Source organism: Aspergillus udagawae, assembly GCF_001078395.1.
Source record: "Aspergillus udagawae IFM 46973 DNA, scaffold_2, whole genome shotgun sequence".
NCBI lineage: Eukaryota > Fungi > Ascomycota > Eurotiomycetes > Eurotiales > Aspergillaceae > Aspergillus > Aspergillus udagawae.
The window spans coordinates 3267989-3295486 of record NW_025091265.1 but is presented as its reverse complement, the minus strand read 5'-3'; the positions used below and the strand labels follow the sequence as shown (position 1 = coordinate 3295486).

Here is a 27498-nt window from a genome sequence, read left to right as displayed (position 1 = left end):
ACTGATGATGATTTGGATTCAAGAAAAGATTGTTCCACTGCGAGACGCGGAGTGGAAGAAGTTTCCACATTGAAGCTGGAGCTCGACACCACATTATTTCATGAATGAATACAACAGATACAAACTAAAAGTCTGTCTCAAAAGTCCGGTGGTATATTGTCCTGCGAGTTCATAATTCTATAGTAATTCCCATCAACAGTCAAGTCAATTCACACCCGATATTTCTTCGTCAATAAATGTCTGGAGAAGAAAAAGCCATCCCGGGAATGACGCTGTGGTATCCTCCGTTCCAATCTGCTCCCGTCATGTCGGCATCAAGCAAAAAGGTCACCTAAATAAATTTCCCAGCTTCGACTGAGCAAAAAATACCTCCACTAGATAAGAAAATAGTGCAAGAATAAATCCAAATAGTGCAAGCCATGCGCTCAATTTACGCCAGTCCGTCACGGTCATGAAAAGATGCCAGTGTTGCTGACCACAATGTGTCCCTGAGCTGTAGATCCCAAGCATTGAATTCCAATCACCCTACAACTCTTCATCATCATCTGGTTGCTGGAGTGCTGGCTGTTGAAGCGCAGGTCCCTGTGGCTTCAGGCTTCCCCCAAATGTATTCGCAGGCGTACCAGTCTGCGTTTGCTCTCCAGCGCTTCCCAGAGCTCCGCTGATCTCCTGGGAAAGCCCAGACTCCATCCGGCGACGCAGAGAGCTTTCATCCGCTTCTGATACACTGGCTCGTTGCTTCTTCAGGGGACTACCCACAAATGCTCCATTGAGTGTATTCACAGCAGCCTTTGCGGCTTCCGAGCCTGCATTGCTGCTTGCGGGTGCATTAGGAGGCGTCGTCGATATGCTCGAAGCGGCTGGCGTCTCTCCCGAGTTCAGGGGGCTCCCAGCGTCGGCCTTGCTACTAGCGCCGGCCAAGCTTGCAGAAGAGTGTTGACGTTTAAGCTGCACCTGTTAGGATAAAGTAATCTCAATCACACCGGAGCAACTTACTTTGATCTTACGGACACCCTCCGCAAGTTCTCCTTGACGCTTTATATCTTCCGCGGTTAAATCATGGTTGTCTTCTTTGGCTTCCTCATCGTCTGCTTTGCCGAGGATGGAATCATCGTCATCATCTTCGCTTTCCATGTCGTCGTCTTCCACGCTTTTGTTCTTCTTCTTCTTGTCCTTGTTCTCGGATTTGTCCCGGAAATTGAGGAATCCAACTGTACCGCCCGGTTTGAGCGGGCCGAGACTGGAGAAGTCGGTTTGCAACGATCGTCGCTTCGCGGAAGCAGGAGTCTCTTGAGACTTGGGATCTTTCAGAATTCCCATTTTCTGTAGTTGTCCTGATAAACAGTTAGCTAAACCTTCCTAATAATCAACGCGATCTCGAAACATACTCTCTCCTCGGTACATGAAAGTAAAAATCGCATACGGCTTGTCAGAAGGATCAATGCCTGTAACCGTTTGCGTGCTGATGGTCTTGGGATCCAACGTCTTGGGCTTTGCAAAGCTTGTCGTGTGATCAATGTCCGCGCCGTTGCCCTGCCCGCTCTGATTATCCTCATCGTCGTCATGAGCATCAAATTGCGGCGAGTACTCTCCTCGTTTGATTTCGCCGGAGGCCAGTACCCGGAACAACGCAACTTTGATCTGACCAGCAGACTCGGGGATCGGATCGTCGTCGGAATCGGAACACGACATATCATCGTCGGAGACGTTCTCCAGAGGCGACTTCTCATCATTGCCATACCGCATGATCCCCTTGCCCCCCTTTGCCGACTTGGAATCCGTCTCCATGTCACCAGTGCCCTCGGTGGACTCGCGGTTCAGCCGGCGTCTCTCCATCTTCTGCCGTCTTCGCTCAATCCGAGCAGCGACATCCTTGCCTTCCAGATCCAGCCCGTTCAACCATCTCTCCAATCCGACTTCACGAAACAAAAACTCTCGCTCGGCAAGCCCACCTCCTTCGGACTCGGGCACGCTCACCCATCGCGAGTTGACCCAAGTCTCCTCCCCTCTCCGGAGCAATGTAGCGACCTCTTCTTTCTGCCGGCCATCAAAGTAAATATAAGCTGCGACCGTTTCATTCGGCGAGTTGGTCAAGGGTTGGTATGGCGCAACGGCACTGGTGTACTGCCCGCGTTCGCTTGTCTGCCCGGGGAGGCCCCCCACGACCTTAGGCTTCGGTGAGGGGTTGTCCGGCGTCGGTTTCGGCGTCGAGTACGGGACATCCTGGCCGGGATTCAGGAGCGTGATGGAAATGGCAAAGGTCGACTGTTCAGGTTTCCCGCTGGCGGAGTCTGGTAATTTGGGCGGCGGTACCGGGATGTAGCAAGCGATACGTGATGCCCGAGACTGGCGTTGAATGGAGTACTCCGAAATGGGGCCGTCCGGAGTGTGTATACTCACGGCCAGACCCTTGAAGCATGGCATGACGGGAGGGAGGAGGGGGGGATGAGAGCAGAAGGGAACCTCGTTACAGAGACCCGAGAACCAGGACCAAGCCGACAAAGATCGGAATCTCAGAGAATGAGGTAGAGGGGAGAAAGTAAGAAACCAATAAGAAAAAAGAGATGGTTGGGAAGATCGTGCGTCTGTGAGCGATAGCTTGGATGTGGGCTGTGGAGGCGGTCAAGATAGTAGCACTGTCGTAGTGTGTTTAGTTGGGCTCCCAAACACCGATCGCCCCGGAATGATCGAATCCTTATAAAGAAACAATGACTGCGACGCGATCGGAATCTCCAGCTGACGGGGATAGCTCCTCTAGTCAGTCGAGGTGATTGCTTGATCAAACATTAAAAGGGTACCGATCCCCTGGGACTCAGCTAGGTCGCTGATGATCTACCCTGCTGCTGTCAGGGCTTGGTCCGTGTGCGGAGAATGGCAGGAAGGGGCAGTGGAATGGGGTTCAAACATACCAAACACAAGTTCCTAGGAAGTACCGGTACGTATCAGGCGGAGGACGAGATACCGTCCAAATGATCACTGTATCAGCCACAGGAACGTGTGATAATTTGAGGACAAAGTGACTTCAACAGGTGATGAACAGTGAACGAGGTTGGTGATGCGAGCTCGGTTCCGCAGTGGAGGCACCCCATGACGATTGTCCGCTTGCTTTCCGTGGAACAGGTTCAAGTACCTGTCTATACCCACGAGAACCTCCAAGAGGCAAAGGACTGCGGCAAAACAACGGAACTGCAATAAGAATATGAGACTACCTTCAGGTGACAGCACTCTCTCGAATACCGGACTCGACTATGACTTATTACATGGCCATGCTGTCATTAATCGGAACTCTTTTGAGCTGGTCATCAGTCATCAACGTCTTCTGCTTTGCTGCGGTAGGTGAACCAATTCTTCCAAGAAATGACAAAACATGCCCCTCCCCTATAAATGTGTCCAATGATCAATATCCACCAGTGTGGAATCATATATACAACTTGCGAGTGAAACAGGCCAGCCATAGCATTTCAAGCAGTAGCAGTGCATGACCAGCATATCAGACCAAACTTTTGCTGAAAGAAAGTAATTTTCCAAGAGCTACCGTCGAAACACGACTGCATCTTGTATGGCAGTCCATCCTGTTGCCGATACACGGTAGAGCTGCTTGGGCTGCGGAGGGTTCCTCCCAACACTCAGAACCACCAGTTCTCGACCATCAAAACGAAACAAGAATCCCTAGATCAAAGTCAGTAGTCGGCTCCAAACTACGAGCACTTAGATGACGCACTCTCCCGTGCTGACTCTGAGGTTGAATTGGAAACCACATCTCCGGATTCTCTAGCTCGGTCAACACCACCAGTTGAGGAAGACGAAGGTGCTCCAGATCAGCGAAGCCAGCTAGTTCGGCGTGTATCAGTGCATGGAACTTTTCTTCCAGATCTAGTAGAACCCTCGGAGGAACGAAATGACGGATAACTGGGGTTAGAATGTCCCAAAGATCTGAGTATCCGACTTCACGGGCAATCTCGACGGCCGTCAGATCCTCGTAGCGGCCTTCGCCTTTGGATTTGTTAGTCGGCAGGGTTCCTAGCATCATTGTCAACGGATTCAGCGTAGTTTATATAGAAACAAGATCATACTGAAAGCCCCGAATCGAATGAGTTTCTCTACCACCTTCTTCGGCGCATTCATATACGCCGCCTGGTGCAAAGGTGTCCATAGGCTCTGTCGTTGGGACTCGTCTTCTGATCCTGTCCAGGATTAAGCAGCCATCACTCAATGCACTCCGCGGACTTGCATACTTAGACGAAAAGAATTGCACCATGACTCGCCAAAGCGGCGTCTCCCTGTGTCCAGTGAAGACAACAGCCGATGCCAGTCTGCCCGGTATGCTGCGTCGGACAACCGCGCTCTCTCTTTGAGATAGGCCGGGTCCAAGCCTGTCTTGAGGACGTTTCCATGCCACAGTGCTGGTTTCGTGGGATTGGGAGAAGGTTGGTTTGATATCAAATTGGGGGACATTTGCTTTCCATTATTATGCGATTTTTTGTGTGAGCTAGGTCCCTTTTTTTCCTGCTCGGAAGAATGTTTCAAGCCCAACTCGTTGCTGTCTTGACTCAAATGAGTCGTGCCAAAAGCTTCAGTGATTTGTGCCCATTCTTTAGCACGGCTCTTCATCGTAATGACCTCATTCTCAGTTACCACACTGGACTGACTGTCGCGCCCATGTCAGATTCAGACACACAGGAAGCTTTCTTAAGGACTCATACGCTGCAATGAAAGTTAGGACTAGGTTGAGGTCCTTCTCGCGAGCCTCAAGCTTCCCGACCAACGCGGTGACATCGGTCTTGTAGAAAACCCAGCTGAACTTCATCCAGATTTCGGAATGCTTTGAGGCATCCCCAATCTTGTGAACAAACCCCAGGATCTCGTCGGCAGTTTGGCGGTACGCACTATCATTGAAAGATAATGATATGGATCGTTCGACTGGGTTGGATAGCCGGCTTGTGAGAGACCTAAATAGTTCGAGATATAAGCGTACCCTTTCGCAGCGATTCAGCAGCTCGATGAGGGCTTCTTTAGCGCCATTCATCGTCTCAATAATGTCCTTAACGGTGTTCACGATTTTCAGGAAGATGCCTGCCACATCTGCTGCCAGCTGGGTAGCTGTTAAGGGATCCATCCTGAAATGACACGTAACGGAATTGTTTTATGATAAGTTTGTCCAGGAACAGTGAGTATTTATGTTGGATTCTTGGGGAGGTCAGCTCGTACGCTTCCAGAGGCGGGGAGAAGCGTTAGCCTTGTTTGAGTGGGCTAAGTTGAGATGCCGACCTTACTGTTTGACACATGGACCAACGTGGTGTCGATTGACTCTATCATTTTGTGTTATAAGGCGAAATATCGACTTGTTTAATCAGCCCATCCTTACAAAGTTGAGGCGATTCTACCAGTATATAGTGCTAGCCATCGCTTCAGCGAGCTGCCTGTGCAATATTGCAGAAATATAATATCCTTGCGTTTCCACACCCACAATCATGGTCTGCCAGTGAGGTCGATATTTGGTGTGCCAGGTTCACTATTGCGTAGTTAGAGATATCCTCGATGATGGTATGCAATATTCATAGCCCTCGCCGTCGCGCCTCTTCCATGGCTACGTTGGCCAGGTCGGGAAAGTCCCGATTCAAATTACTGAAGAGCGTTTCGGCCTTTCGCCTCCTGATCTGGTCAATCTGGGTTTCAAATGCAGTGATCTTCTCAAGCACTTTAGCATGCGACTCCACCAAAGAGAGCTCGAGAAGATCATCCGCATATCGACGAAGAGCGTCCAGTCTCTTCTCCAAAGTAAGGATACTCTCTTCACTTGTAGATGAGAAGGAAGAGTTGTTTTCTCTTGAAGAGTGATGAAGCCGGTTTGATATCTCAGGAAGTGCAGCAGGGTGGTACTGTGAGGCATGATTGCGAGAGCTTCCTTCGGCCGCCGCACTCTCATCCCGGCTCTCAACCAGGTCACAAATTCGAAGCTGTCCTTTAGGCCAAGGATTCCCATAAGAATGCAATTTGGCGAGATGTATATTTGGTTGAGCAGTGTCTCCGCTCCGTAAGTCGTCTGATTCTGATCTCACGATGCCAGGCGGTTGAGTGTCCTCCGTAGAAGAAAACCTGCTGCGGTCCAGCAGTCGTTGCTCGGAGCCTTCGCTGCTGTTTGGCCTAGGCCGTTTTCGCCCTTGCAGAGAGATGGTCGTCTGCGAAGGTGTTATTTGTGGCCCTGCGCTGGCTCTCTTTCCTCTCTTCTGATCGAACACATTGTCTACAAAGCCCATAACACGGCCTCGGGGATCGGCAGGCTTGATGCGGGCTCTGACGGGTTTTTCTTTACTCTGATATGGCTGAGCAAAGTGGCAACATCGGCAGTTGCACCGTTGAGAGCACTTGGGGCACACCCACGGGCCCTCTTTTCGGAGCAGAGGAATGAGATCAATATCAAAATGTCTGTTGAGACCACGGAAGCAGAAGAACGCAGAGCACTGGGAGCATGTGATCCCTTTCCACACTGTATGGTTGTCTCGGCACAGATGGCAAAGGCGTTCCTGGCAAGAGTCAATTGTTGAGTTCAAATTTGTTGAAATAGGGCTGTACTTACCATAGACTGTCGTCGAGTATCCGCCGCAGCCCTAGCCAAAAGACCCAGAGATTTCTGCCTATGAATAACTGGTCAGCTTCGTGGGACTTTGTGCTGACAAACTCTCAGCCGTGATAGAAGGATTGGAAAATCGTAGGTACGAGTCCTAAAGTCAAGACAAATACTTACTCTGCTATCATGGGGTTTGAAGGGGATATAAAATCAGTGTTCTTTCGGGTTGCATCGATTAACGCTTGACAATCTTCTCTGGGAATCAACTCTGCCCAGGTATAGTCCGTAATATGTTTGCAACTTCGTCCAGAGACAAAGCAAGGCAAGCATAAGTCGAAATCCCCGCACTGCTCACAATGCAAATGCCGATTCCAGATAGTCAGTCCACAATAATTGCATTCCACCACGGCACCTTGAGTATCCACAAGCTTTACAGGCACATCTGAACCCGCATCATCATCATCGACCAGCCGCTCGAAGATCTCCAAAAGGAGTTTCAGCTCTTTTGCGCTAAGCGTAGTAGGATCCCTAAGTGCATGTAGCGGTATCAATGGGACTCGGCCGGTGTCTGTATGGCATTGCCTTTGATACGCGGGTTGGATGTAATCAAAGAAAGATACCATGGAAGATGTATGCATGATATTCCAAACGACCCTGGTAACCATTGGACCAATGTTCCAAACTTGGTGTGCAGTTGCTGATGGATAGACAATCAGATCGCCAGGTTCTTGGTAGGTAACATAGATGGGAAAATTGGCTGATCGGAGCTGCGCGATCGAAGCATTGGCCCAGTCAGTATGCGATGACTTTCCCAATTCCTCCATGTAAGCGTCATATTCTGTTTGCGATTGTCTGTCAGTACCGAAGCAGATTGAACCTGACCGACGGCCTTTGAACGGGTTAGTTTGTCCTTCCAAATGTCCCGATAATCGATTCCGAATCATCTACCTTTGGATTCGGTCACAAGATTGAGAGCAACTGTCCCGCTAAAGCATCTATGAAAGCCGGAACTGTAGTCGTCGCGTCAGTTATGCATTCTATACAGCATTTGGGACGGTCACATACAAAGATCCTTGGGTTCCAGCATACGCCATCAAGACCTCTGGTGCAATTTCTCGGGGCAATACTCGGAACAAGTCCAAGGAACCCAAGTGCTGCAAAGAGGATGGTAAGATGGCTCTCAAAGCTTTAACCCACTCCTCCGGACACTGAAGATCTTTTGCATATAGACTGGACATGCTACTAGTCAGAATATTGTGAAGAATCGAGAAGCTGGTCGGTCGACATACGATTCTCGGACATTGTTACTTCGCGTAGGGTCCGTCTGACACTGGAAAAGATCCGCAAGCTTCATACGCACATCTCGTCCCGTCTGACAGTTCCTCACAGGTATTGCTACAAGCAATGAATCCAGGTAAGCATCTAATATAACAAAGTAGTGGTATTCGATTTTTGACGTACATCCCGAGGAAGACAGGTCTACCAGGCTCTTGCTGCTCAGAACGCCCTTGTCCCAATTGTCGAGCTTGTCAAAGTCATGAATAATAAATGGCTTTTCTTCCTGCAACCTGCGTTCCAGCCAGTCATTGGCTTCTTTGTGACTTAGGTCACAGAGGTCATGGACCGAGAACTCGGAAAAGGGGACAAATGGCTTTCCGGAGCGCAGGAGATCTTGCACAGAAGGGGGTTCTAATTGGGTGAAATTCATGTTAGAACAATTATGAGCGGTGCATTTCACCCTCTAATTAGTTATAGGGTGATAATAGCATCGCATATGGATATTGAGCTCATACGCAGTAGCGATCCTCACCTTCTATCTCGGAAACCAGAAAGGACGTCTAACTGATGCACGTGATGCGGAGCACGGGGAAGATCTAGCCTGATCAGGTAATTAGCTATGAGGGAAACCTAAGACCATTTATGAGTACAGCGCCGACACGACCTATATGCGAGTAGAATTTTCCACTGCAAGTTTTAGGCGAGGTTCAGCCATTTGTAGCACTTTCTCTGCTTATAGGGCGCCCCCAATCTTGAACCACGTGCAAGAGTAGAGTGTCTTGCCTTGATCCATCCCAGATTGTCTACAAATGCCTCCACAGAGAGCATAATAGCTACCAGACAATAAGACATGCAGAGTGCAATGTGCCTTATCCAGGTTTATTGGTATATAAACAAACTGCAGTTTGTTGGAGATAGACTCATGCAGAAAAAGAGTGAGAAAAGGAATTATTTCTGCTGACTTGGTTTGTACTACGCTTGTCAACCACAACCCTAGCTGCCCAGAATCCTAGCTGCCCAGGGGTCAGTTGTCTGAATGTTCCAAACTCGCTGGTACCAAGTTATCGACAGCGAGTAGGTTAATTCCGGATACATGAAAAATTTAGGAACGGTGATGACTGAACTGAGGACTGATTTTCTGGGACATTGGAGTTGGTTCCTGGACACAGGACTCACCATCCGATCATCAACAGATAGAATCAGAATCTGACAGCCGAACGCAGAGCGAAACCAGGAACATCCTGACAAGGCAGAACTGCAGTCTCCAGTCGCCTAGCGGGTATACCCGGTCCCATAAGTGTCTCTAGCATAGTTGAATACAGCGTAGATCCCACCACCGAGTCTTGACCTATTCCTCCCGTTTATTTGACAATAACGGTCTATGGCAGCTGAGAGGTTATTATCTCACCAACATCGATATCCTTTGCTCGCCCAATTTCTTGACAAGCATCATTGGAGAGGTAAATATTATATCCACTCTCTAATAGGTCCCAATTTTGAAACTTAAATCTGACTAGTTGAAGACTCCTGGTAGGCAGGGCCGCGCTCCGGGGAGATTCTATGTCATTACAACAACAATAACTCGAGGGAAAGGGCATAGCCGCATAAGCACTCTAGCTTCAAAATATAGACAGTACGTACCTAGATCAGATCCATGCCTATTCACCAAAACTGTTCGCCGCTAAATGGTTTTGCTTCAGAGCGGTTGGATAAATATGACAGGCCATCTTGCATAACTGTTATCAGCCATGGTTGTCATTAACCTTTTGGCCCTACGAGCCAGAAGGGAGTATCTCATGGAGCTCTAGAGTTGTTCCGAGATGAGCTTGCGTCAGTATCACTGGATATCAGTGAGGGTGGCATGCGATCAAGAAGCATCCCAAGCCAGATGTCTAGTGGTCACCGCTTCATTTAATCACTGCCAGAGTATACATTGTAATCCACGTGCACATAGAAGATTGGAAAATCCCCTTGAAGTCGAAGTGGCGGATAGCCTGTTTTCAGGAAGAACTACTGAGCTTCGAGAATCGAGACTGGAGAGCTCCAAGGCCGGAGCTCAAGATTGAAGAAGGTCATGATCGTCATTGTCGGGTTCGGCAACCTGGACTCGGAAGCAGACTCTGACATACTACTTCCAAAAGAGACTTATTAGGCATAGATAGATATCGACCATTGAGCTTGCTTGACCTCTTAAGCCGCAGTTCAGTCAAAGGCCCAGAAAATAACAGAAAATACTACAGCTAAATAGTACACAAGGCTTCCAATGCACCATACAACCCGCTGCCTTACCCTGGTAAGTACTGCAGGCATCTGACTCAGAGTACTTTTATCTCTCTTTTACTAGCCTCGAGTTGATCGGTGTGCGACCTTAGCCACGGTCTGATCCGGCTGTTCAACGTGACTCGGGCGAGATATTCGGGATATGTCGTGTTCGGGTTCATCTTAGAGTTTTCGGCTGAAATTGTGTAGCATGAATACTCAATGCTACCTGGGGAATGGAGTCTCGGTTTATGTACCACATCCCGGCTGGGGCTTTGCGCATGGTTATTGGGCATTTAACCGAAGCTCTGAAAAGCAATATGAAGTTGGCCATCTTGGCAATGCATAGAACAGGAAACATATGGGCTTAAGCCTCATTTTCTGGATGAGTGTGTCGTAGATTTTTCGCCACTGTGGGAACAGATAAGTCATGAATTCACCGGTCAGAGTCGTTGAAATCTCTCATCCGCTGTAAACAGCAGAACAAAGGAACTAACTGGAATTCTCCAGAATGTGAAGTACGGGCGAAAATGAAAACAAAAAAAAGAAGGAAAATAGGGAAAAAGTTTAATGAGAATTTGGCGATCATCAGCCACAAGACCAAGCCAGGCAAAAGCAAACGGGGGAAATTCCCCACATGGCGTTTTTGATGTTGATGTTGAGTCAACTCCATCAGCTGGCCAGACCGTATCCATAGTCGGAGGCATGGAGGGCTGTAACCTCATATCCTGGTACACTCGAGCCTCTTTGATAATCATAATTATTATTCCTTATTCATAGTAGACTAGTACTTGATGAGTTTCATAGATGCAATGTTCACTCTCGGCAAAAGTTGCAGTCAGCATATAGATTTGTCTCGAAAAAAGGGTGAGAACGGGCTCGGATCTCGTTCTTCCAAGGTGGTTTCTTGGCCGCATATCATGAGATTTTGAATTCACATTCAGTGTATCATGGCGACGGTGATGTCCGTTGGAGTCGATAGCTGTCCTCAGGTGGGGTTCATGATAAAATGCCTCTTTAAGCCTATCCACATTCCAGAGGCGGAAGGTCAGCAAGGGGGCAGATGACCATGTGCTCGTTGGAATGTGCGGGTACGAGATAGAGAGACTAAACCCAAAGCATAATCTGGCTTACTCCCCAGATTTTCTCCGGGTTCCTGATCTGGAGTTCGTCTCCAGGTTACACTGTCCCAGACTTTGAGCCGATCTTTCTTTGTACGTTGTACCGAGTAAAAGCTCGAAGTTTTGTACAGCAGAGTCAAGAGATTGCATCTACCAAGGAATAATATGACCACGCGGACGGAGATCCAGGGATCCTGATCTTAAAAATGTCTGAAAGAGTAGGGTTGCAATCTGCGTCTGAACAAAGCCTCAGGCCGACCCCACCACCGTCCACCACAATCTTCTTATTTGCTTAAGCTCTGGGGGCTTGGGGTTGGGGGCCTTTTGGCGGTGACTCCGTGACTGAGAGTCCGTGACTTCCCCAAAGTCACATCGGCCGCCGAGATGGACCCATTATGCCAACGCACTTGACTGCTCTTGGCTTAGCTTAAAGTACTAGCCATCGGCGGGACTGGGAACCGGCCAAGAGTAGCGAATAACGCTTGGTCAAACGTCCAGGATCTTGTCCAGTCCTGGCAATTCTGGCAAGGATATTCCCTCAAGTAACAAGAGTGGCGTTTTTGTTTTCTTGAGATTGGCTCGTGCATTTAGTGTTGAGACAGCGGGCAATCGGCTCACCAACACCTCCAGCCTGAAAGGAATAATGGTATGACACGGGATCCCGTATGGGTGGAAGTGGGGGTGAGAACGAGCACAGGGCTCAATTTGACGAAGACCGGCAATTGGGAATGTCTTCGTGTTTCAGGTCTCTGACGTCTATCGATCATAGCAAGGATAATCGCTGAATCTCCTGATCGCTGTGGTGGGATATAGGTTCCAGGCGCATGGTCACTCAAGGGATGACCATGCAGGAGAATATTCCTTCAACTTTGTTTCTCGAAGCCTGACGGAGACAGCATCACAGGCTCGCAGCAGCCTTGCACTCCGCATTATCCTGATGAGTAAACCTCCGGATTAGACTATGCCTTAATGCAGTCCTCGGACCCGTGGGGGGTTCCACCTTGACACACTCAATTCGCGTGGTTGACGGGACGAATAAGGCACGTCTTACGACGCAGAGGCAGCCATGGTCATCGCCAGACATCTGGCCGTAATGCAAAGAGAATAATTTAGACTTTACCAAGGAGCTTTCTGCTTTAGGATACTCACTTGTTGTCTCCGATCCCCCCTCGTCCGTCTGGTCCTTGATCGTCCACGCCAAGGGAACACCCCAGTCTTGCTCAGGCCTTGAAGCTCAGGCAGGTCTGGTGGACAGATGATATCCTGGTAGTTAAACTGTTTGCGAAAAGCATTGATACGACCAAGTAGACTCTCACGCGAAGGAGCTAGTTGCGGCAATGGCTCTTCAACGAGCAGCCACTGACTCTAGGCCGCATAGTAGCTCCAGAGTAGTTTGCAATCTTTGGCCCTTGAGGACCAATAGGAGAAGTGGGTACTTTCTGTATATCTGACAGGAGAAAGATGCATGCGGTCGTGAATTGCCCAGGCGTAAAGTGAATCTGGTAGTGACGCCATTGGATAGGCGCTCGTGAACGGTCAGTCAGTGGTCTTCCTTGTGGATTCAGCCTTCTTTTTTATTTTCTTTTTCTTTGAACTGTCTTGTGAATATGGTAATATTCTTCTATTTTTTTTTATTTTCCACTTTTTCTTTATTATTTTTCCCTCCACTATTTCTTCCTTGTTCTTCTCCCTCCCCGCACCTTCCTTCCATCTTTCTTCTCCGCATCCCCTGAGCTACAGGCCCAAATCTTCCCATTCGAAACAAGAAAGAAGACTCGCGCAATAAGTCACAAGCATCAACAAGCTCCTTCTCATAGTCTCGGTTTGCCATGGCAGACGGAGGCCCAAAGCAGGAGATTGCTCATATCGCAACAGCTGATGCGCCTGTCGAGCAGCAGTAGGTTTGCCCTGAGCCCAAGCTTCTATACAGCCCAATTTGTGACTCTGGACTGACATCGACTTTCATAACGACAGCATTAGTGATGACAATGGCATGCTCGAAACCGGCCATCACGAGCACATCAGTCTCAACAAGAATCTCTCTGCCAAGTAAGTGTTGAGTCTCGACGGCTTCGAGTCTACCCCTCACGAACTGCTGTTGCCTCACGCGTCGTTTCCTTTGGCACTGATCATTGACCAATTTCTTACAGGATCAAGAATCCTCTGGCGGACTTGACTCCTTCTCAGGTTATTCGCGATGTCGAAGAGTTTGCGAACGAGCATGACCTCGTCGACATTCTCCCTGAGCTGAAGAAGGGTGCCCTCGTTGCGCGTGACCCTGAGCACTTCGAGACAGTCCCAGATATGACCGAAGCTGAGATCGCCGTGATCCGTGATGAAACCGAGCACAAATGGCGCCAGCCCTTTGCTCTCTATTTCACCATCGTTCTTTGCTCCGTCGGCGCCGCTGTCCAGTAAGTCAAATCGCTGCGACGTTTGTGCATGAACAGCCACTAACAGGCATTTCTCTCTCAGGGGATGGGACCAGACTGGTAGTAACGGTAAGGATAAGGTCTTCATTCCTCCGGTTGATGAGTTGCTAATGCTGCCGTTCCTGTTTCGCAGGTGCCAATCTTTCCTTCCCTGTCGCTCTCGGTATTCCTGACACCGACAAACTTATGGATGGAAGTCCCAACCCTGACGCTGAGAAGAACCAGTGGTTGGTTGGAGTTGTCAACGCGTCAGTAGTCCCAGTCATTCAGTTGCATCGAGAACTGGCTAATATTCATGTCTAGAGGCCCATACATTGCCAGTGCGGCCCTTGGCTGCTGGCTCTCTGATCCGTTCAACGCTTTCCTCGGCCGTCGTGGCGCAATCTTCATCTCCGCGATCTTCTGCGTGCTTTCCCCAATTGGCAGCGCTGTAGCTCAGACTTGGCCCCAGCTCTTCGTCACTCGCCTGCTCCTCGGCCTGGGAATGGGTCTGAAGGCTTCCACTGTTCCGATCTTTTGCGCGGAGAACACTCCTGCTTCCGTGCGTGGAGGCTTGGTCATGTGCTGGCAACTATGGACCGCATTTGGCATCTTCCTCGGTTTCTCTGCGAATCTGGCTGTCAAGGATACCGGAGATATCGCCTGGCGGTTGCAGTTTGGCTCTGCTTTCATTCCTGCCATTCCACTGCTTATTGGCGTGTATTTCTGCCCCGAGTCGCCTCGTTGGTACATCAAGAAAGGCAACTTGAAGCGTGCTTTCAAATCTCTCTGCCGACTGCGCAACTCCCGGCTGCAAGCTGCCCGCGACCTCTACTACATCTATGCCCAGATCAAGGTGGAGCAAGAGATCGCTGGCAAGGGCAACTATGTTACTCGTTTCGTCGAGTTGTTCACCATCCCACGAGTCCGCCGCGCCACCCTCGCTTCGTTTGTCGTCATGATTGCTCAGCAGATGTGCGGAATAAACATTGTCGCGTTCTATTCCTCGACGGTTTTCTCTCAAGCGGGTGCCAACAACACCGAAGCACTTTTTGCGTCTTGGGGCTTCGGACTGGTCAACTTCCTTTTTGCTTTCCCTGCTGTGTTCACCATCGACACTTTCGGTCGTCGCACCCTTCTTCTTTTCACTTTCCCTCAGATGGCTTGGACTCTGCTCGCCGCTGCGTTCTGCTTCTATATTCCCGCGGATTCCAAAGCTCATCTGGCATGTATCGCACTTTTCGTGTTCCTGTTCGCGGCATTTTATTCTCCAGGCGAAGGACCTGTCCCATTCACTTATTCTGCAGAGGTTTTCCCTCTCTCCCATCGTGGTAAGTGTGCATTTTACCTTTTCTGTGGCACTCGTCAGCTAATTCCCGTCACAGAGGTTGGAATGTCTTGGGCGGTCGCTACTTGCCTTGGCTGGGCCGCGGTTTTGTCCATCACCTTCCCACGCATGCTTGCTGTGATGACTCCCACTGGTGCCTTTTGTTTCTACGCGTAAGTGCATATCCTTTTCCTCGAGAAGTCTCTGCTTGTCGGACGTGTGGCCCTCGCTAACCCATACGCAGGGGGCTTAATGTCACGGCTCTGGTCATGATTTTCCTCTGGGTCCCGGAGACGAAACAGCGCACCCTGGAGGAACTTGATTATATCTTTGCGGTCCCCACCAGAAAGCATATGCATTATCAGTGCTTCAAGGTCCTCCCTTGGTGGATCCAGCGTTACATCTTCCGTCGCGATGTTAAGCTTGAGCCCTTGTACCAGTTAGACCTGGCCGCTCACGACGAGAAAGTGGCGAGCAGAGAGGGCGTTGGCCAGGTCGCCTCACCCAACACTGAGATGTAAATGCCACTGGCATCCGTTCCCGCTGTGCGGTTGTAACCACTAATTCTGGAGAGGGAAGCTGTGCCACATTGGGCTTTCACGAAGATATGACTCGAGCTTACGCCGATTTGAATCATTTGATCGTTGTTACTAAGTGCAGCTTAGAGAGAAGTCTAAGTAGTTTGAATTCAAGGACTGATTAATTTCAAGTTTGGTCAAAAAGATCACTGCAGGTCAGACTTTGGAAACAATCTTCTCGTACCTCCTTGTAACCAGCTTGTGCACTGTGGTACAGTGTAAGGATCGTCCACCTACGCCCATGGGCAGATTTTGAGAGCCTCGATTTTCGGATGTCTGACACCACCCAGCCTGGAAAAGGCGAGGTTACTCAGACCTGCCTTGGTTGACGACTCGGGCATAGGCGGACAATCCTTCGCACTGTACCACAGTGCTTTGAACGGACGCTGATAGGGTTTACAGTCAAAGGGTGGGTTAGGCGGTGACTGAGTGTTCCGAGAGAGTGAGAGTGGGTGATGGCGTCTCGGAAAATGCCTCTCGGAAACTTGGAGTGGGGGGCTCGCTCAGGCTCCACCGCCTTGTTGGTGCTTGATACCGTGGCGGCTGTTGAAATTGTGAATGGAAGGACAGCTGTTAGAGTATCCGGGCCGGAACCGGATGTTGCTCCAGGAGATAAGAACGTAGAATTGGGGCTACTGGATCTAGTTTCATCTGGTTCGAGATGTCGACTATAAGTGGGACCTCTTGGAGGTTGTTCGGGGTAAGATTTCCGAGAAGAATATGTATTGTTATAGTTGAGTCAGTGACACAACTTTCTAACTACAAGGCATATTTCTAAGTAGGTACACCACGATTATCTAGGCAATTTACATCTGACCGGTTCTGTAGCTGCGCCAGACCTTGAACCCAAGCTGCTCGTACCATCCTTCCAGACTGACCCAATCCACAAAAACTCCCTCAACTCCGCGTTGCTTCATGTCCTCGATCGCGTGGCAAAGGAGAGCAAGCCCGGCTCCTGCCTTGCGATATTCTTCATCGACGCCGACGCAGCCGATCAGCCCGGTCTTGGGGCCGCAGAGAGGCGGGAAGGCCCAGTTCTGCTGCAGGACCGGCGACGACGGTGCCAGCATCAGCGTCCAACCTACCTGTTTCCCCTGCGAGTCAAATGCAGCCATGATGCTGGACGGGTGTTCTTTAGGATCGAGCTTGTGGTACATGCCGACCCAGGCCTGGCTGTATCAGTAGCGAGTCGATAGGATCGGAAAGGGCAACGGATACTCACCGGATTGTAGGAGAAGTTCTTCTTCTGGCCGGCCAAACACTCTTCATACTGCTCGGGCTGAAGAGGGGCGAAAGTGAAGCCTCGCTCTTTAGCACGCCCGACGTACTTTTCTGGTGGCTGGAACTCTTTGATATCCTGGTACAGATCGACGGATCTCGGAATCAGAGGGTTGAGGCGGAAACCGCGGTGGACGAAGAACTTCTGTACTTCTTGCCCGAGGTCAGTCGGAATACCAGGCCAGAACCGTGGGAAGGAGCTCCCAAGCGATAGGGAACATGGTTTGTAATTCTTCATGAGCCACGTCCGCGCTTCTGAGATCAAAGCTGTGCCCACACCCTGCCCTTGGTAGCTGGGGTGGACTGCGAGGACAGCCAGCTGACAGCACGTCGTGCCTCGGTTAGTTGTTATATACATGATGCAGAAGCCAATGATCTTGGACTCTAGTCTCGCAACCAAGTGACGCCCGTTGGTCTGAGTCAACAATCTGTGGAGACTGTCTGCGGGTAGTGGATATGTCGGCAGGGCAGTGTTCCAGACTTCAACCAGTGAGGTCAGATCACTGGCCGCTTCGAATGGCGACACCTGAATAGAACCCAGCGCGGCCTTCTGTGATCCAACAGGTAGGGCGCCCTTTGGAGTCAAGTCACCGAAAAGTATATTTGCGGCGGCTGTGAAAGCCTCAATAGTCGGCTCATAGGTAGTTATATAGGTCTTGATGCTGTCATCGTCCAAAAAGTCGTAAGGACTGCAAGCGGCTATGGTGACCAGTTTTCGAGTATGCTGGGCGAGCTTCAGGCCCATCTCTCTCTGAAAGGGTGACTCTCGTGCGTTGAAGGTGATGAGGATGACAGCATCAGCAACTTCAACAAGCTTGTATTGCTCAGTCGACAGTCCTGCAGAGCCATAGTGAAGCTCAACAGTTGTTGGGTTGTGGGCTTTCAAGACCTCGCCGAACTCCGTGGCATCGTAAGCCCCTTTCATTCCTAAACCCTCCCCGTCGACTGCACCTCCTGCAGGGGTTCTTTCCCCTGGGAAGAGAAGCACAAGATGTCCCGATTTTGATAGAGGCAAGACATCAGGATCACTGCGGACAAGGGTAACTGCAAGTGAATAGACGTTCTTTGCAAGCGTGGCAGCTTTCCTGTTCAACGTAACCAAATCATCAAGATTCCGCGATAGGAGCGCAGTTTCCCAGCTCAGAAAGTTGTTCTTCAACTTGACCACGCGACGGTATGCTTCGTCCAGACGTGAAGCTGATATTTGGCCAGACTGTACGGCCTCGCAGACTTTTTGGATTGAGGCTACTTGAACAGCGAACGTATGGCATATCATGATGCTGTCACTACCAGCCTCCAAGGCCAGAACTGCTCCCTGTTCGGTACCGTATGTGGCTCGAATTCCGTCCATCTCGAGACAGTCCGTGATGATCATCCCGTCATATTGCATCTCATTTCGGAGAATGCTCAAGACATCAGCGGAAAGCGTGGCAGGCAGTTTGCCGTCACCGACGGCGGGCAAGGAGATATGCGCAGTCATCACTGCCTCAACGCCCTCTGCCACAGCTCGACGGAAAGGGATCAGCTCACATTCCTCCAGTTGCTCCCTCGTCTTTTCTATCACTGGAAGCCCATAATGGGAGTCCACTGCAGTATCTCCGTGTCCGGGGAAATGCTTGACACTAGGAATGATCTTTTGGTCTCGAAGTCCTTGCGCAGCAGCGCTTGCAAACCGACCGACAAATTCTGGGTCATCTCCGGGACTCCGCACGCCTATTACTGGATTCAAGGGCTCTGAATTGATATCACACACAGGGGCATAATTCATATTGATCCCGAAGAACCTCAACGTCTCACCGGTGACCTCTCCAACCTGATACGCCAATTCTGGCGAATGGGTGGCTCCAAGGGTCATTGGTCCGGGTAGCTGAGCAGCAATAGGTGGCGATATCCGGGTGACCAGTCCGTTCTCTTGGTCAATTCCTATAAAGAGAGGATATTCGTGTCCTGCCTGTCTAGCGTGCATTTGCAGAGCCAGAGTGAGAGACTTGTACAAGGATCAGCTGGGCCATTCTTCGTTGGCGTCAAGATACATACCTGGAGCTGCATTGCACTTTGAATATTCCTTTTGAACAGGACAATGCCTCCTATCCCGTACTCGGAGATCAAAGTCATGATCTCTGGGCTTGGTACCATACCATCGAAGCCGACCGCAAAAAGCTAATAACAATCGTTAGGTCAGACTAGTAGCAATTAACATACGGACGTTCAGATAGACACCTTACCTGGCCAACTTTTTTCTGTAAATCTTCTGGCGGCATCTTTTCAGCTCGTTGCATGAAACTGCAAATGGATGTAGTTTTATCTCGGTTAGGTCTTAGGTTGAAATCCTGCGAATCCAGCTGCTAGTGTTGAAAATATACCATTCTATACAGAGAAAACCGGGCTCAACGAGAAATAACAACTTTTATATCACCGTGTCTATAAGTTCGAATGGTGCAAGAAGGTCAACTCTGATGACGATGGTGGAGAAGATGCGGAGAACACCTGATTGAACTGACGCGTTTCACATGGACTGCCCCGATTTCGAATCGATTCTCTTCTCCTCGTATTGACAATATCGGTTTATCACAAGTGTCTGTTAAAAGCCTTCGTTAGCGTCGTGAAGGTTTCAATTTGGTCCTAGTCACCAATATACTGGGGCCGAAGATCAGAAGACGACGCGAAGCGACATTGCCTCCAGAAATGCAACAGTAGATGCGGGGTAGCATTGGCCATGAACCGTCGCGTCGACACTTTCTCTATCACGGTTGATAATATGGCAATGATTCAACTTAATCGGAGAATTACCGGCTTATAAGGTCAGTTCGCCTCTTTTCTGATGTTAACCAAGCAGCATCTAACATTGACCAAGGGAGCTGGAAGCCGTTACACCATTGTCGTCATGTCTCCGAACAGTCATCCATCTAAACAACCAAGTGTATTGATCGAGAACACTAATCACGACGATAACAGCCAACGTAATGAGGGAAGCAATACAAAAGCTACAATAACTGCGCAAGAAGTCCAGTCAACACGCGACGACTTCGAACGGCTGTTCGGTGTTGATGAACATCTATACGACCAACCAACAACCACGCGAAGAGAACTATGGTCTTACTATCTTTACTACAACGGTAATTGCCTTTGTCTCTTTTTAGTCAGGACTTACTGACGGGACATCTCGTGCTCCCTCAGGGGACAATGGTGTCGGTCCGGGTTCTTATAGTCAAGCACTGTAAGAAAGAACGCATCTGCAACAATATCAGACCCCAGCTAATGCATCTATCTTGAAGATTTCAATGGGCCTTGAATGGGGCTGGTTGGCAGCCGGGCACCAATCCTCGCCAACCTTGCACGGATTCCTCTCCCTGCGTTGTCTCATGGGCTGGAGGCACGCGGTCCGTCTCGTCCGTAGTCTTGATCGCTAATGGATTGTGCTTTACCTTCATGACGGTGATATTTGTCTGGCTCGGCAGCGCCGCCGACTACGGATCGTTTGGTCGTTGGCTTCTGCTGGCATTAACAGTAATATGCTGGGCTCTGCAGTATGGCATGATGGCGATCAGGCATCCCAGTCAGTGGCCTGCCGCTATGGCGATGTATGTAGTCGCATACATCGCCTACGGAGCTACTTTGGTCTTCTATGCGGCTGTGTTTCCAAGACTTGCTCAATACATGCCGCATGTCCGCAAAGCTCGCGAGGAAGATCTGAAGGAGGGCAAAATCAGTCGGCAAGAGTACGATGCTATTGAATCCTTGGAGAGAAACCACATCAGGTATGCTTCCATTGCTGGATTAATAGGGCGACACTTATGTGCGGAATAGCAATATATCGACTGCCCACAGCAATATCGGATATTTGCTCACTCTTGTACTAAATTTGAGTGTTTTGCTTCCGCTTCAGAACAATAGCTATTCGAACAACCTCGCCCTTTGCTTGACAAACTCATGTAAGTGATCCTGTGACCCAATACGTACCATAAACTGATGGCTGCCACTAGACTGGGTCGTGTTAGGAGTATGGTGGTTCATCTTCCAGCAGAAACGGCCAGGTCCTAAGGTCCCAAAAGGGTCGAACTATGCGACGATTGGCTTCAAGCAAATTTGGCTTGCCCTCAGGGAGATCCGGTCCTTGCCACAGACATTCCTCTATTTCGTCGCTTACTTTCTGCTGGCCGATGGACTGAATACCACCGGTGAGTGCAGCCAGTCTTGCACCTAAGAACAGCGGGAGATGAACAGGTAGGAAGCTGATGCAATCTCTGCAGGAACCTTGGTTTCCATCATTCAAAACAACTACGTATCCTTCTCATTTCTACAATTAACCTATCTAGGCATCACACAGGCCGTATGCTCAATCGCTTCGACTTTCGGATTCTGGTACATCCAAAAGTACTTCAAATTCCGGACCAAGAGCATGTTCCTGGTCACAAACCTCTTCAGTGTCCTAATCCCACTCTGGGGAATGGTAGGACTCTGGACTCAACGAATCGGGTACCATAACCGAGTAAGCGTCCCCATCTTCCATCGCCTTAGCTTCCAAGCTCACAATCGTCTGCAGTGGGAATTCTACTTCTACAATGTCGTTTTCGGCCTGTTCCAAGCCCCCTACTATGCTGTATGCAGTACCACAACTCCCCTTCCCGTTCGAAATGAGGCTAACTCTGTCCCACTCGGCAAACGCACACGTAGTACGCGCAAACAATGATAAGCGAGCTCATGCCCCAAGGCTATGATAACATGTTCTTCGCGCTCTTCGGCATCACAAATCGAGCTGTAAGCAACCAATCCCGCAATGTAATGCAGGCTGCTTACATGCATGGCTGCTTGCCTATCTCCCGCCAATGAGATAAATAGAACAGAATACTGATTGGGTCTAGTCCTCCATCATCGGTCCCAATGTGATCCAGGCCATTATCAACAATACGCAGAATAACTGGATGGGGTTCCCGTTCTTGTTTGCCATATGTGCTGCGGCGACGATAACAATTGCCTTTGTGGATGTGGAGAAAGGGCGCGCTGATGCGAGGCGATTCACGGAGGCGCGGAAGATTGCGCGGGTGTCTGCCGAAACGAGCCTGAGCAGAGATGAAGTCTTGAAGGGCTCGGGTGGTATTATGACGGGCGTAGAGGGAGGTGGACCATCGCGTGAGGGATGATCTGCTCTAGACATTTGGTTCCAGGGGGAGATACTCTCATACAACTATACATGAAAGGGAACCTGGTGATACGCACTGCACAATTAGAGAGTAGTGAACGAAATATATATAACGACTCAGCACATAGCCAACAACATTCTATATTAAATGCCAATACTTCAGTGGAGCCTTCTATATCCTGTCTATATCTATAGTACATTATCGGGTTGAAAAATGCTTAATTCATGCTTCTGCCCGAGCCTGCTTATCCTCAATTGTTTTCCGGGAGTATTTCAAATCAGCAGCTTCCCGCCACCGCGGGCCATAGATAACCGTCAACCACACTAGGATACCAGAGAATACCAGAAACAGCGCAGATATGGTATTGAACCATCCGACACCAAGCGACTGAGTAGCAGGTAAGACGACGCCGGTGCCCAGTGCCGCAAACACGTATCGAAAGACGTAACTGCTGGCAACAACTTCCGCACTACGGCCATGCGGTTGCATCACATCGAGACAGTAGGATTGAAGACTAGGAAAGCAGAACATTTGCGCCACGCCCTGCAGGAACATTGCTACCACGGGCACCGCGATGCCACCAACCTCTCGATCGAGTGTCCAGCCGTAGACAAGGAGACAGCCTGGTGTAATGACACAGATGTATGGGAGACAGGACCGAAGTCGGTCCTCCGACACGCGCTGTCCATTGCGTTTTTTAATGTACTTTTTCACGGTGTAATCGGCCCAGCGGCCGCCCACGAAGGTGCCGGCCAGGTATCCGCAGCCTGGCGCAAGATAGAAGAGACCAGCTTGGATTGGGCTGGACAGGTGAAAGCGAGGGTTGAGAATGTATCGGATTGGCGTTAAGAGAGCGTATTGGTTCCAGACTAGAGCGCCAGCTGCTAGGCCAGTAATGAAGATATTCGGATGGGAGAAGGGGAGAAGGAGGGCACGTAAGGGTGAGATGCGTTGCCATAGCATTTTGATCCTCTTCGGATAACGGTGGCCCGCAAGCTCGGCCTTCGATGTGTGCGGAATGGTCTCTGGGAGGAAAAGGGTGATTAACAGGACGGCGAAGCCGGTCAGTGCGGTCAAGAGCCAGAAGATGACTCTCCAGTCCCTGAATGTGACCACAATACCCTGGATCCGACGAGGTGTGTTAGCGGCTAGGAAGACTCTATGTTCTCATCAAAAGGTAGAAGCGCACCCCTAGGAATGGACCTAAAGCAGGTCCCGTCATACTCCCTGACAGAAACCATGCCAATGCAGTGGCTCTGGCCCGAGGCTCGTAGATATCCCCAATTGCAGAGCTTCCCACCACGAGGAATGACGTGCCTTGTAGGGCAGTGAGAACGCGGAATATAAAGTATGCAGGAAGGTTGGGAGATAAGGCAGTGGCGGCCGTGGAGAGCCAAAATAGCAGCCCGCTTAGGATAAATATCTGTAGGGGATCTGCAGTCAGACAGTGAACTGACAACACTACAAAGGTTGCTTCGGGCATACTTACAGGACGACGACCCCATACCTGACTGAGAGGACCCCAAAACAAGCAAGAGACGGCCATAGACGCAAGATACAGCGCATTACTGGCATTTATCATGTCTCCTGTCGTTCCAAATGTCGTTGCAAGCTCCGGAACCGCGGTTAGGATAGCAGTGGAAGAAATGGGAGTAAGGAAAGCACAAAATGTTAAGATAGCCACGATGGCTATCTTTCGAGACGGGGAGAACCGCAGGTATTGCTCTGCATCTTCCTCCTCATACTCATCTGTCTCCGCTGAACTGTCATGGTTCACAAGGTGACTCTGTACTTGAACAAGGGTCTTAGGTGAGCTAGGAAACGAGCTATAAGAAGAATTCGCCCCTTGAGGGCCCTCTACGGGCAGCTGGGTTGTAGAAGAGTTCAGAGAGTAACGGTCAGACATGGTGGTTGTGTCTTCTGATTTGGACCAAAGAACCCCTAGCATTGTGCACGGCGATTGATAGGGATTAGTGTAGTCTTGCAAGTACTAGAACAAATGCGTTCGATCTTCTGGTCACAAACAATTGATTCCGATATATTGAAGTAGGCTTGTGTGGCATCTCAAGTGAGACAATCAAATGTCCAGAAGATCAAAGGGTGGTTGGGTCCTTGAGTACACATGAAAGACGCGCTACCCATAGGAAAGATATGGAAGGCAAACAAAGGTCCAAGAGACAGCTTTCGAGAACATCTTCACGCAATGTGCAGTTCATGACCTTAAGGGCACTGATCAGGCGGCCGCCTCCTTGACCATCCAGCATTACGCGTCTCGATGCAATGCATCCAATTTTCAGCCCGACTATCATCATGTCGATGAAGCACGCAATGGCTGGAGTCCCTGCGGATGTGAGGTTCAGAAGCTCTCAGTAGCTCGATTTGGAAACACTACGCAGTCTTTCTCAAATATGTTATGATATTCGACCCACGCAGAGGCAGCTGAGGTAAACAGAGACCCAATGATCCTCTCTAACGGTGGATACGCTGATGGGCCGCTATATGCTTCGGGAGATGGGCCCGGATGCCTATAGCTCGGCCAAGAGTGGAAACATGATCGACAACGCAGAACGACGGGGCTGGTGTGTGGCCAACAGCAGCCCTGGTAAATCGCATAAGGGAGATCCTTAAGTAACGCATGATACGCATCATCTCACAGAGAGCTCGCATAGTGTTACAACATATTTTCAATCGAGAAGAGATGATGCACTAAGCTCCGGTTGCCTGTGTGGCGTACGCATACGCCTATCGGCGATCATCTCGTGGCCGAGGAGCCGCGATGGACGGAAGTGTACATTCCATCAGCAAAGACGCAGGGGAATTTCAATGACTTGTTTTCGAAAATAATCCATGGCACAAATTGAAATATCTTCCTCTGCATAGAGAGGTAGAAGTCCAGCATTCTGAGCATCCATTACCAAATCAACCTTGGCGATCACCCTTGGTGGATCAACGAAGGGATAAGGGACTCAGGGAGGCCATTCCAGAAACTGATCGACCTCAAGAGTCCTGACTTCTGAAACAGGGACCTTCTGGTCTCTAGTATGCTCATCTGCGATTGGTTTTCTACTTATGATAAATTTTCAGACCCGTAGCAGGCAGAATAGCAAACTTGAGTTGAGAAGCAGGGGTAAATAGGGAGTAAGGTAGCAATCTCACGGTTCCATAATGGCGAGGGTTTCCGCTTCCGTTCTTTCTCAGTCAACTCTCAACTACTCTTTAGACATCTCCGGGCAGTGAAGCTCATCAAAGATAGTTGAGTCGTCTTGGAGTTGCGAATTGATCCCTGAGATGGTATAATGATGGTTCTGAAGTAAGATTGTGATAGCGCTTGTCGTAAGATCATTCGGCAGACCATCCATCGACCCGAATCCTCTAAATAGACTGAATATTATGTGCGTCGGCATCAGCATCCATGCCTTTTAGGTCGAGGGAGGCCATTTGCGCTTAAATCTGCTTTTTATGGCAGTCCAAGTTATGATGAACAACTGCTCGTGATTTTAAGCAGAAACAGGTCGCCAAGTCATCAGATAAGATAGCTTATTAACTTGTCTTTTTTAAGCCACCAACAGCCACTGATGTCTGCTGTCTGCTGTCTTTCAGTGTACGCTTGCCCCGGGAAAGGGGCGTAGATAGATGATGCCTTTGCCACGGTCGTCACAGCGGCGGGAGGACCAGCTGCAAGCACCCATTGGTCGATCTTGGAATCTTGAGATACTGCAATTGGAGAAAAGAATGATGATGAGAATGAGCGATGCAGAGGAAGATGTCGTTATTGGTCATGTCGCATGCGGGGCAAAGAGTTCAACCGCTGAAGTTACGGAGTTGGCCATGACGTCGCAGCCGGCTCCCCTCTTGGCAGTCGTTGTCCCTTGTGCCCTCTGAAACTCGCCAGCAGGCAATTTATTAATTCCTTTGGCTAGGTGTCTCTGGTAGTATTACTGGAGAAGCCTCCCTTCCTTCTTCATCCCCACTCAGGCTTACTTCTTCTTGGTTCCTTAGATCTATCCATTAGCGTTTGCTAAGTTTTCTTCTTAGACTACGTGATTTTCTTGTCAAACACACGGCGGTATACCCAACATGAGCTCCAGCAAGGATCCACAGTCTGCCATTCCCCCTGCAAGCAAAGGGTCCTGGGCCAGCTTCTTGAAGGTGAGTCCTGGCTTGGTCGTCCATTACATACGTCTTCTTAGCCAAATTATGGTTGAATGGGTTAACCTAACATCGATGTCTTGCTAGTCGATTGCCTCCTTCAATGGAGATCTCTCCTCGTTAACCGCCCCTCCCTTCATTCTTTCGGGCACCTCTCTGACGGAATACTCTGCCTACTGGGCTGAACATCCCAGTCTGTTTGTGGCTGCGGCCAAAGAAGCCGACCCTGAGAAGCGAGCCTTGGCTGTTCTAAAGTGGTTTCTCAGCACGCTGCGTCAACAGTACTGCTCCCGCAGCGAGAAGCTGGGCAGTGAGAAGAAGCCTCTAAATCCCTTCCTGGGTGAACTTTTCCTCGGCAAGTGGGAAAATGATCCTGAGGCCGGGGAGACTACCTTGATCAGCGAGCAAGTCAGGTTCGTTTTTCTCTAATTTGGTCTCGGCTGCGACCTGGTCCTGACCCCTTAACAGCCACCATCCCCCTGCCACCGCCTATGCAATCACCAACGAGAAGCACGGTATCGAGGTAAGTCAAGAGACATCAAGCGTACGGATGTAATTGATTAGAATCTTACTGTGATTTTTTCCGCTAGCTACAAGGATACAATGCGCAGAAGGCATCCTTCTCCAACACAATCCAAATCAAGCAAATAGGCCATGCCTTGTTGACAATCACCCCTCCAACCGCGGACAAGAACGATCCGGCCCAGAAGGAGCGCTTCCTCATCACACTCCCGTACTTGCATGTCGAGTCCCTCATCTACGGTACGCCATTCATGGAACTGGAGAGGTCGACCATGATCGCCAGTAGCACGGGCTACATTGCCAAAATTAATTACTCTGGCAAGGGCTGGCTCAGTGGCAAGAAGAACACTTTCAGCGCCGTGCTCTACCACGAGAAGGACGGGGAGAAGAAGCCCCTATACACCGCAGAGGGACAATGGTCCGACACATTTGTCATTAAGGACGCTCGCACCAACAAGGAGATCGACCGCTACATCGCCAATGACATGAAGACCAGCCCGCTGACCGTCGCCCCTCTGGAGGAGCAGGACCTATGGGAGAGCCGACGAGCCTGGCGCGACGTCGCATCCGCCATCGAGCGCGGTGATATGGACGCCACCGCCGTGGCCAAGTCGAAGATCGAGAACGCTCAACGCGAGCTCCGCAAAGTTGAGAAGGCTGAGAACCGGGAGTGGGAGCGCCGGTTCTTCAAGCGCGTCGATGAAACGGTGGACGAGGAGTTCCAGCGTCTGGCCAGGATGGTCGGCCTGACTTCACTCGAGAGCGATAAGACCGGTGGCGTCTGGCGTTTTGACAAGGAGCGCGCCGCAAATGCCAAGCCGCCCTATCACCAGACCGGTGGTGAGGGACTCGGAGTGTCCGAGTAA

At 50.0% G+C, this 27498-nt stretch overlaps 8 protein-coding genes across 8 annotated transcripts; 3 read left to right on the top strand and 5 right to left on the bottom strand.

The window, feature by feature from the left end:
* Nucleotides 1-525: 525 nt before the first annotated feature.
* Nucleotides 526-2424, bottom strand: Aud_003470 (uncharacterized protein; the record flags this gene model as incomplete). The annotated part of the gene is made up of 3 exons (XM_043288420.1): nt 526-948; nt 997-1334; nt 1389-2424. 3 exons carry the CDS (start codon nt 2422-2424, stop codon nt 526-528), a joined length of 1797 nt encoding a protein of 598 aa, XP_043144355.1.
* A 1107-nt stretch (nt 2425-3531) lies between these two features.
* Nucleotides 3532-5116, bottom strand: Aud_003469 (uncharacterized protein; the record flags this gene model as incomplete). Its single annotated transcript, XM_043288419.1, has 5 exons — nt 3532-3669; nt 3722-4020; nt 4074-4184; nt 4236-4648; nt 4704-5116. 5 exons carry the CDS (start codon nt 5114-5116, stop codon nt 3532-3534), a joined length of 1374 nt encoding a protein of 457 aa, XP_043144354.1.
* Nucleotides 5117-5555: 439 nt separating this feature from the next.
* Aud_003468 (uncharacterized protein) lies at nt 5556-8276 on the bottom strand (the record flags this gene model as incomplete). Its single annotated transcript, XM_043288418.1, has 7 exons — nt 5556-6524; nt 6578-6635; nt 6746-7457; nt 7517-7578; nt 7634-7798; nt 7858-7963; nt 8030-8276. The coding sequence occupies 7 exons, from the start codon at nt 8274-8276 to the stop codon at nt 5556-5558; spliced, it is 2319 nt and encodes a 772-aa protein (XP_043144353.1).
* Nucleotides 8277-13055: 4779 nt separating this feature from the next.
* Nucleotides 13056-15485, top strand: Aud_003467 (sugar porter family MFS transporter; the record flags this gene model as incomplete). Its single annotated transcript, XM_043288417.1, has 8 exons — nt 13056-13123; nt 13201-13275; nt 13377-13640; nt 13702-13727; nt 13792-13906; nt 13962-14968; nt 15023-15137; nt 15209-15485. The coding sequence occupies 8 exons, from the start codon at nt 13056-13058 to the stop codon at nt 15483-15485; spliced, it is 1947 nt and encodes a 648-aa protein (XP_043144352.1).
* Nucleotides 15486-16348: 863 nt separating this feature from the next.
* Aud_003466 (putative beta-N-acetylglucosaminidase) lies at nt 16349-19081 on the bottom strand (the record flags this gene model as incomplete). The annotated part of the gene is made up of 4 exons (XM_043288416.1): nt 16349-16711; nt 16765-18807; nt 18858-18980; nt 19046-19081. The coding sequence occupies 4 exons, from the start codon at nt 19079-19081 to the stop codon at nt 16349-16351; spliced, it is 2565 nt and encodes an 854-aa protein (XP_043144351.1).
* A 623-nt stretch (nt 19082-19704) lies between these two features.
* Aud_003465 (uncharacterized protein) lies at nt 19705-21961 on the top strand (the record flags this gene model as incomplete). The annotated part of the gene is made up of 9 exons (XM_043288415.1): nt 19705-19936; nt 19998-20037; nt 20096-20578; nt 20628-20752; nt 20804-20998; nt 21071-21309; nt 21364-21420; nt 21495-21578; nt 21683-21961. The coding sequence occupies 9 exons, from the start codon at nt 19705-19707 to the stop codon at nt 21959-21961; spliced, it is 1734 nt and encodes a 577-aa protein (XP_043144350.1).
* Nucleotides 21962-22183: 222 nt separating this feature from the next.
* On the bottom strand, nt 22184-23867 carry Aud_003464 (putative MFS transporter; the record flags this gene model as incomplete). Its single annotated transcript, XM_043288414.1, has 3 exons — nt 22184-23083; nt 23151-23384; nt 23451-23867. 3 exons carry the CDS (start codon nt 23865-23867, stop codon nt 22184-22186), a joined length of 1551 nt encoding a protein of 516 aa, XP_043144349.1.
* Nucleotides 23868-26038: 2171 nt separating this feature from the next.
* Nucleotides 26039-27498, top strand: Aud_003463 (OSBP family protein; the record flags this gene model as incomplete). Its single annotated transcript, XM_043288413.1, has 4 exons — nt 26039-26110; nt 26198-26523; nt 26579-26633; nt 26701-27498. The coding sequence occupies 4 exons, from the start codon at nt 26039-26041 to the stop codon at nt 27496-27498; spliced, it is 1251 nt and encodes a 416-aa protein (XP_043144348.1).